This window comes from Theobroma cacao, chromosome 5, assembly GCF_000208745.1.
Source record: "Theobroma cacao cultivar B97-61/B2 chromosome 5, Criollo_cocoa_genome_V2, whole genome shotgun sequence".
NCBI lineage: Eukaryota > Viridiplantae > Streptophyta > Magnoliopsida > Malvales > Malvaceae > Theobroma > Theobroma cacao.
The window spans coordinates 35,898,316-35,908,454 of record NC_030854.1 but is presented as its reverse complement, the minus strand read 5'-3'; the positions used below and the strand labels follow the sequence as shown (position 1 = coordinate 35,908,454).

The window sequence follows — 10,139 nt, the reverse complement described above, 5'->3', positions numbered from 1 at the left end:
ACCTGCAACCATAAGGTCCACTTTTGAAACAACCATAGGACATGCCTGATAAACGCTTGTCACACCAACTACAATCAAGTTCATAATATTTTGTTGTCTTCCTATACTTGAAGAGAGCCAATGGTTCCCCATGGCTGAAATTCTTGATTCTGTTTCTCGCCCTGCCTGCAGGTATCAGACCCTGATCTTCTCGAGTGAGTTGATCCTTAGTTGAAGAAGCACAAGCTAAATCAACATCGATATCGCAACTGTAGCAGTGGTATCTAGGGCCTCGAGAATTGTGAAAACACCTTTCACATAAGAAATCCGAAGACTCATCCTGTAGTTTTAGCTTGTGCATTGAGTGGGAAGGGTGAGTAATCTCTGAGGGCATCCGTCTTTCGGCACACCATCTGTGCCGTGAAAACTTGCATGTTTCACAAGCATAAACCAAACCATAGATCTCCTTGCGGCAAACATCACATCGTTGCTTAGTAGTCCCCTTTTCCACATAAGAATGGAACAAGGTGTGCTCATGAGAATCGAAAGATCGTTTCTCCCTTGCTGGAGAATTCCCCATACAAAAAAGAAATAGTAATTACTTATGCGAAAGATACGAATTTCATGGAAGGTGCCAAGAGAAACAAATGCTAAGACTTGGGTTTAAGAAGATATTGGATAATAATGAAGGAAGGGTGTGTAAGAGAGGAAGGACTGCCAATCTGCCTCAAAAGTGAAAGCTATTGATTGATGAAATTTGGAAGTGGTATTTCTTTGGATTGACAAAATAATTTAACTGGTAATTGCTATGTTTAATTTACGGCCCACAAACCTATTTGATCAGAGACCCACAAAATTATTATCATTTCGGTAATTATTGGATGGGAATTAAAGAAGAAAGGAATATTATTTAAATGTTGTACAAGAAAAAATAAATTAATTCATTAAACTAGCTTTTCTAAAAATAAAAGGTGCACTCCAAATTAAATAATAATATATAACAATTATTTTAATTGTGTGATGGAAACATGCAAGACATGTATATGCTTGTTGCTGTGAAATAATTAAAGGTAACAACTTTAGGTTAATTAATTTGGTGATTCACCAAGAAGCAACCCTGCTTTAAATTTAATATTGGAGCATAAAGTTCTTTACTTATTATGAAAGTATGAAAACAACTATATTGCTTTAACGAGTTAGCTAATCGTTGGGGCCCTAAACAATTTAGCATTTATCCTTTTTATTTTGAGTACTGTATATGTTTTCCTTTCTCCTTTCACAAAAAGAAAAGGGCTAAAAAACTATTAATCATTCATGTCTATATGCTATAAAATAAATAAATAAATAAAAAGAGAGAAACAAGATCAATTGCAATGTTTGAAACATTTGAATACCATCATGGACATTACAAAAGATTAATTCTGGGAGAACGTATATATAAAAAGGGCCACAATGAGCCAAAAACAAAAGAAGAAAGCTTTATCAAGCATTTGAACAAACTAGTAATGATTGCAGCCACTAATGATCTCTTTTGATAAACTAGTAAGGATTATTAATTTTCATAATCAAGTAAAAAAAAAAAGCTGAATTCTTGCTTTTCTGCTTCAATAACTAATTGAATTGGTCAAGAAATTGCTTCAACCTCAGCCATAGGAACGCTGCAATAAGTCTTTAACCCTTGCTATATAGTAGAGTTGAGTTTTGACAGCTGATATGTTACAAATCAGATTTAACTTTAAAAAAATACAATATCATCCATATATATATATATATATAGTTGTAGTATCATTACAGACGTTTCCTATTAGAGTTTCAATCAATGGTAATTAATCAAATGCCTTGCAATTATTCCTCATGATCAATTGCTTTCTGAAGATTTGAAATTTGCCTCCTCCTAGCCAAGTATGCCTTCCTCGTTCTCTTCTTCCTCTCCCTCTCGCTCTCCCTTGGAACCAAGTAAGACAGTACTTCTTCTTCCTGAAAATGCAAGCCAAATATACTACAATAAGTTTCTAAAATAGGCAAAGCATTAAGATGGATTATAAGATTAAGAATCAACATGCATATATACTTCAGGTTTTTAAATCAAATTTGCTGTATTCTTCTTTAAATACTATTTAGAATTAAAGAGCTATATTTAAAAAAAAAAACAAAAGCATTTATACACCAAAGATGGGCATATATGCATGCATTTATGCACATGCGTGGGTATGATCAAAGAATTACTTATATAATCATTGATGCTTGTACCAACAGTCATATGTATGTATGCAACATGCAATGTTCTTAGTGATAAGGTAAATATCTGGAAAAATTATAGTAATTAAAATGATTAGATAAATATATCCAAACATCAATAGATAGATCCTATCTAAATGCAATAAATTAATTTCAAGGGGCTAAAAAAATAATTGGTGATGCATATTAATTGCATGACATGATCTTTTCATTTCAAAAATTAAGTAATATATATCATCAAAACTCTAAATCTAGTTTTCCGTTAATAAAAAATAAAAGCTTAGAGTTAGAGATTTACCTCAAGAAGCACACATTCTATATGAGCAACAAATAGTCCTTGGCATTCTTCACAGTAATATATACCATCACTTAGATGTCTCTCTTTTTCGCAGACATCACAATAATATTCTCCTAAATCATCTTCGATAAATGAGTCTTTAAGAGTGAAAGGATGGATATGACTTTTAGATTTGACAATTTGAGGAATGGGCACACATTCTATATGAAAATTGATGTAACACTCTAGACAGCGGTAGAAGGGTTGTCCACTACAAACTTCGCCACAATGACTACAAAAATATGCAGCGTAGAAATCAATGGAGGTAGAGTACATGGCGAAGAACCGATGAAACTCCGTTCCAAAATAGTAAAGATCGTGCATGTGAGACTTACGTTTCAGAGGCCGTCTTAGGGAATCAGCACATGCAATATGAAAGCTGAGGTGACACTCTTCGCAGATATAGCTATAGCCAGCTGATAAAAGCTTTAGTGCACAAGCAAGACAACAGCCATATCTCGTGTAACTCAAAATTGACATGTGCTGCGGATGAAGTGGGACTTGCATCACTTGTGGTAATCTAAGACAAGATTCATGAAGAATCCAACCACAGAGAAAGCAGTAGTAAGTTGGACCAAAGATTTGCAATCGACAGAAATTGCATTGTCTTTCATATGTAGGGTCCTTAAAATTGCCAAAGACTAGCTTATGCCTGTGGCTGAAATGGAATAACTCGGTTTCCCTCTCTGCCTCTTTCAATGTAGAGAGTCCTCGCTTAGGACCTGCTTGCATCGCACACTTCAGATCAAGCTCGAAATCACACTCCTCACAAAGATAAAAGAAGCCAAGGAAAAAGTCTCCACACTCATCACATATAATGAAATCTCCCATAGAAGGATGTCTGGTATAGAGGTTGAGAACGTGGTGGGAGTGAAGAGGGTGTTGTATCTCATTAGGTAATTGAGAGCATTTTTCATGTAGATAATAACCCTGAATGTAGAGAGGGCATTCTTCACAGATGTAGCCAGGACCGCTAAGTATTAAACGGCAAGCTGTGCAATATTGGGGTTCAAACTTTTCAGTTGCCTCGCAGAATTTCAACAGGTGTTCATGGATGAGAGGTCGAACCTGCATTTTAAAACATCTCCATATGTAAAACAAGACGATGTATTAATTGTCATGTAACCATTTAATATAAACACAAAAATCAATATTGAAATTATGAATAAAAGTGAGTAGCTGTTATTACTAGTTGATGATTAATTTTATGATGGTAATCCTTAATCGGAGAAAGAAAGGCACATTTGTCCTTTACCGAATATAGCATTTACTTTATAAATAAAACATTTATGCGAAAAGCATACCATTCCATAGGAATTAAAATGCCAAAGGCAAAAGGAAAAAGGAAAATTGAATGAGAAACATTAATTAGATGCTGGAGTACTGCTAGCGACCTTTACTGATAGCGATGATTTAAAAGTAATAAATAAAATGAATGAAAATTAATTAATATTTTCCATGATAGTTTCCCACCAGAGTTTGTTGAAGATCGTCATAAATTGTTTCAAATTGCTCCATTTCCTTCTCTACAAAAGCTTCGCTATCCATGGATTCGGGAGCTGAGGATGAAACCTTTCCTGCTGATGTTTCATCCTAATTAAGAAACAAACGTTTTCATCACTAGCATAACATGGGAAAAAGTTTGTGAGAAATAATTCTTTTCATTAATTAAGGATTTTACCTCATTGAGCACACACTGAATATGAGCAATATATGTACACTTCCTACAATAATAAACTTCATGTGTTGGATCTCGTTCTTTCTCACAAATATCACAGTAATATTCTCCAAAATCATCCTCTTTAATTGAATTTTCAAGAACAAGCAGATGTATATGGTATCTATGTTCAGCTGAAGGTGGTATTGGAACACATTTGAGATGGAGATTTAGATCACATTGTACACATCGATAAAGACTATCCAAACAAAGCTCATGACAGGTATTGCATTCCAAGTAGTACTTGATAATTTTATCCTTGAAATTATTGAGACCAAAATAAGTGAGATAGTGGTCGTGGCACTCATGTTTAAGGGTGGGAAAGAGTTTTGCACAGTCAAAATCAAGGTTGAAGTTGCATTCTTGGCAACAATAGCTGTAGGTGGAAGCTGTTCTTTGTCGAATAAGTTGTGTACAAGCATTGCAATTAGTGTTGCTATCCACAAAGTGCAAGCGAAGAGGGTGCGATGGATGAAAAGGATGGTTCAATGTTTTTGGTATCTTATTGGTACAAAACTCATGAAGGAAGAACCGACATCCTTTACAACCATAGAAAATACCTGTTAGAGGTTTGTCACACCAACTACAATTATAATCATGTTCTTCTTTGCTGCTATGTTTGTAGAGGACCAGCGGATCTCTATGGCAGTAATGCTGAATTATCTGTTTATCCCTGTCTGCACTAGATCTCTCCTTCTTCATAGCTTGCTGATCATCATTAGTTGAAAAGGCGCATACTAAATCAAGCTCGAAATTACAACGGCTGCAAGTGTAATTGGTGCCAGAAGAAATTTTCAAACATATATCACAGATAAATTCCCTAGTAAATACACCAGACCAATCCAGCATAAGATGGTGCTGCGAGTGGAGAGGATGTGTAATCTCACGAGGCAGATGTTCCAGGGCTTTGGCGCATGATTCGTGCAGCCAAAGTTGGCACCTCAGGCAAGCATAGGCTGCGCCACAGATTTCCTCCCTGCATTTATGGCACTGTTTATCATCAGTCTCATGAAAACAATAATAGTGCATGGAATGTTCATGACTGGCAAGTTTGATCTCCATCTCAAACAAAGGTACAACAAAAAGATGAACAAATCAATAGAAAGATCGAACAGAGAGGGCAATGAGGACAAGTGGCTGGCAACAGAATTATATGGGGCGATGTGCAAAAGGGGAGGTAATTAACTAGTAATCAACTCTACAATGTTGCAGTGTGTACATAAATAATATTACTTTCTTGTGTGTAAAAAGCAGCCAGGGAATATATATATATGCTTCCCAAAAGGTAACCAAAATAAAATACTATTACTTTCTTGTGTGAAGCGAACACGTTGGGTATATATTAGGTTAGTTAATTGGGTGAGTCACCAAGCAAAATTATATTTATTTAGTTTTTGAAATATTAAAAATTTGAAGTTAATTAATAAATATTATCGACTGCAATTCCTTTTTTCTTTTAATTTATATTATTGGCTTCAATATTAGTTCTATATATAATAAAAAAAATAATTGATATTAAATTCTAATTCTATGATTTTGAAACAATCATTAGCTCTTTAAAGACTATAATTTAACCCAATTCATAAATTATCAACAATTTAAAATTTATACTTTCCTTTAAAAGGTATACATATATATATAACTCTCAAAATTGAATTTTTGAACTTTTATTTAAATAATGTTTAATACTCATACAATTATCATATCAATGATAGAACACATTTTAATGTCAAGTTACTTATAATAGAAAATAATAATATGTATAAAAATATTAAAAATAAATACATATAAAGAAAAGTATTGGAAGGATTAGAACAACATAAAAGGATGGAAACAAATTCTTTGTTTTATTAGATGGCAAATTACAATATGGTTGTCCAAACTATTACTTGCATTTAATCATCAATAACACAGTATATATGGTAGTACATTTAGGTCCACATTCATGATTAATTAAGGCAACATGTATGGGAGACAGGAGGTTAGTTTAAGTTGGATTTAAATTTCTCCTTCTCAAATAAAATAAAAAAAAATAATTACTTCCATCTCCCCAAACAAATCCTAGAATTAGTATTCATCCCATCAACTCATCAACTCTAGAACTAAGAAAGCAATATCATTCATTGCTTTTATGGGGCAATGTGCAAAAGGGGAGGTAATTAACTATTAATTAATTATACAACCTAGCAGTGTATACATAAATAAAGAAGTTTCATCATTCATGTGTGTATGAAGCAGCCAGGGAATATATGCATACTTCCCAAAAGGTAACCAAAATAAAATAATATTACTTTCTTGTGTGAGGCAAACACGTCAAGTATATTTGGTTAGTTAATTGGATGAGTCAACAAGTAAAAATGAATATTTATATTTTTATAATTTATTTTTAAAAATAAATTATTCAGATTCTTATTTAGTTTTTGAAATATTAAAATTTTGAAGCTAGTTAATAAATATTATCGACTTCAGTTCTTTTTCTTTTTGTATTCATGTTATTGGTTTTAATTTTTTTTATTTTTAGAGAAGGAGGATTTGATTTTTTATTTTTTTTTAAATAGAAGTCATGCATTAATCAATGAGCCAAATGCTGATATAAAAAATAATTGATATTAAATCTTAATTCTATGATTTTGAAACAATCATTAGCTCTTTAAAGACTATAATTTAGACCCAATTCATAAATTATCAACAATTTAAAATTTACGATTTACTTTAAAAGTGTACATATATATACATATATAAATATATATATATATATATATATATAACTCTCAAAATTGAATTTTTGAACTTCTATTTAAGTAAATGTTAATACTCGTACAATTATCATATCAATCATAGAACACATTTTAATGTCAAGTTATTTATAATGGAAATAACAATATGTATAAAAATATTAAAAATAAATAAATATAAAGAAAAATACATATATATTGCAAAGATTAGAACTGCATAAGAGGAAACAAGTTCTTCGTTTCGTTAGATGGCAAATTACAATATGGATGTCCAAACTTTTACTTGCATTTAATCATCAATAATACATTATATATGGTAGTAAATTTAGGTCCACATTCATGATTAAGGCAACATGTATGGAGACAGGAGGTTAGTTTCATTTGGATTTAAATTTCTTTTCTCTAAATAAAATAAAAAAAATAATTACTTCCATCTCCCCCCAAATAAATCCTAGAATTAGTATGCATCTCATCAACTTTAGAACTAAAAAAGTAACATCATCCATTTATTATATCACAATAAATATCTATTGGGAAGTGCATGTTGCATGATAGGCACATCATTTTTACACGTAAAGTTCATGTCACATGGTAAATCTTTTGTCTCTATACATGAGAGGGAGTATTGAAATTATGACATAAACAATTTCTCATTAGTCAAATCATAGATATTCTAAGCATATAAATATAATAAGGGTCTCATTCATTATTATCAATTGGTATTAGGTTGAATTTTCGTGCTAAAAATTTAACAATTCTCACATACATTGTGTCTCCTTTTTTTTTTCTCTAAGCATGAGCCTCTCACTTATTTATCATTTGAGCTCCTCAAGCTTATGGCTTTTTGGAAGGTCTTCTGTGTAATTCCTCCAATTCAGAGGAAGTTGATCCTCTTTTGAAGATTTTTTATGTATTTTTTTCAAATCCCACGTTCTCTCTTGAGCATTCAATTGCAACGGTTGTAATTAATTCATGACGTTATGAATTAATAAATTAATTATATACACACACTGAATCTAAGTGAAGACAATCTAACTGCTAAACATGTGGTCTTGAACTTGGAAGGCTGCCAAGTATAATATCTTTATCTTTATTTTATTATAAAAATTAAAAAATTTTAAATTTATATTTTTGAAAATTTTGAAATTAAGAATTTTCTAATTTTAAAAATTGGAATCAGGCCCATTGGAATTCCAGATCCATCGTATTTGGATCCAGTAAGTTAGGCCCGACTCCAATTGGAGGACAAGAAGAACCTATGCCCAGAAAAACTGGAAATCCAACAAGCTGGCCCATCAAGAAAACTCAGGCCAGTGCAAATAAAGATTAACGCTCCCTAAAGAGATGGACACAATGGTTTCGGACTCCCGGATCTGGTTACGGATCCGGAAACAGACAGTCAAGTAAAAGAAACTGGAGGAGAGCCATAGCACACCACCATTTCTTGCTAGATTAATCCAAGGTACGTCCCTACTCAAATCTTTTAATATCTCTACACTGTGTTCGGTCGCAGGTGGAATGCCTTCTTATTTTCGTTTGATTTCTCGGCCGCCAATCTACCAGAAACTTGTGTCATTTTTTCTTTATTATATGTATAATTTTTGTTGTATTTGTTGCTAATTGAAACCTTCATATGCATAGAAATTGGTCATTTGATTCCAAGGTCCCCAAATCAGTTTAGATGTCTCTTGGAGTAAAAAAGTATTACATCTTTTAATTTAAAAAATTATAAAAATTATAGATATAAACTTACCTTAATAACTATGCATTCTATATATACGATAAAAAAGATCGGTACATTTTTTACAATAATATGCATTTTTCATAGATATTACAGTAATATTGTCATGAATTATCTTCAACAAATGAATCCTTCATAATTAAAAGATGAATATAACATTTGGATTTAACAACTTGAGATATGAGAATACATTCCAAATGAAAATTGATGGCACATTGTGGATAACGATAAAGGGGTGCTCCTCTACAGCTTTTCTGACATTCATTAAGAGGAAGGTTCATGACTGCAGGAAAGTCTAATATCAATCTCAAAGTAGATAGAAAATGGACAATTAATGCAAACGGATAAACAAGGAAATTGATAGAAAGATAGAACAAAGATATAATATACAAAGAGATTGATAGTTAATTGTAGTTTAATTAAGAGATATAAATATATTTGAGTATTTGATTCATTGGTTAGTGCATGATCCCTGCTTAAAGAGTAGGTTCGAATCTTCCCTCCCGAATTAGCAATAAGAGCATTTTTATTGAAGGAAATAGAATATAAAACTAATTCAGTGCAATTGGTTGAAAAAAAAACATGTAAATACATACTAATTTTTTAAAAATTGACCATATTTTCGATAAATATTAAGGGGTGCATGGAGGGCAAGGCAGGTATGCAAATATTATTGTATAAGTATTAACAAAAGTAAACTTGCACTCAAAATAAAGTAATATTACATATAAAACAAATTCTTAACAACTTAGGATAGGCTCTTTCTGAAAAGATTGAGATCCAAAATTCGAATCTTGGCTCTCTTACTTCTCATATTATTATGTATTAAAAAGGAACAACACAATTTCTTTAACGTTAGAAACACGACAGGTATACATTTGCTTCCCATTGCCATACGTTATAGATAAAACATATGCAAAGGCAACAATGTTAGATTAATATATCGGTGCTGCTTTGCTTTTTCCATAATTAAAGCATGTTACATTAACCATTGTGAGAAAATGAAGGTAACTAAATACCTGGCTCCTCAAGAAAGTATGTTAATTAATTAAAGAAAGGAAAAGAAGAAGGAATAAAGGAAGGAAATGTTTAGACTTTAGAGTATCATATATTATCCTTAATTCGTTGAGTAATCAAGAAACATCGTTGGTTTTGCCTAAGAAAGCATAAAGTTATTCAATCATTAATACTGCTTTAATGATTTTGCCAATCTTTTTAGAAACGTTAAACAATTCAGTGATCTTTGTTGGGAGGCCTTGATGATCAAACCACGTCCAGCTTGCCGAGATAAAGAGATAAAGAGAAAATTTGACTTCTCCCTTACCCTATGTTTGTTAACTATGTATGTATGGAGGAAAGGAAGAAAAAGAAATTGAAAGAGAGAAAAAGAGG

At 32.0% G+C, this 10,139-nt stretch overlaps 1 protein-coding gene across 2 annotated transcripts; it reads right to left on the bottom strand.

Annotated features, from left to right (window-relative positions):
* Positions 1,764-5,419, bottom strand: LOC18600045. Of its 2 annotated transcripts, none has more exons than XM_007030295.2 (4): positions 4,236-5,419; positions 4,028-4,147; positions 2,516-3,622; positions 1,764-1,956 (listed from the first exon to the last, which is right to left on the bottom strand). In XM_007030295.2, the coding sequence occupies exons 1-4, from the start codon at positions 5,331-5,333 to the stop codon at positions 1,825-1,827; spliced, it is 2,457 nt and encodes an 818-aa protein (XP_007030357.2). In that variant the 5' UTR covers positions 5,334-5,419; the 3' UTR covers positions 1,764-1,824. The 2 variants fall into 2 exon arrangements, with proteins under 2 accessions (XP_007030357.2, XP_017977004.1); XM_018121515.1 differs by lacking the exon at positions 1,764-1,956 and having other exon boundaries at positions 2,674-2,786; positions 2,890-3,622.

What these genes read in the sequence shown, in the direction of transcription:
- LOC18600045 (XM_007030295.2), bottom strand. Translation starts at nt 5,333, where the DNA reads ATGGAGATCAAACTTGCCAGTCATGAACATTCCATGCACTATTATTGT. An exon ending in TTCAGTGTGTGCTCAATGAG is followed by an intron (nt 4,148 to 4,235) that starts GTAAAATCCTTA and finishes TTTCTTAATTAG; the next exon opens with GATGAAACATCAGCAGGAAA. An exon ending in TAGAATGTGTGCTTCTTGAG is followed by an intron (nt 1,957 to 2,515) that starts GTAAATCTCTAA and finishes TTGCATTTTCAG; the next exon opens with GAAGAAGAAGTACTGTCTTA.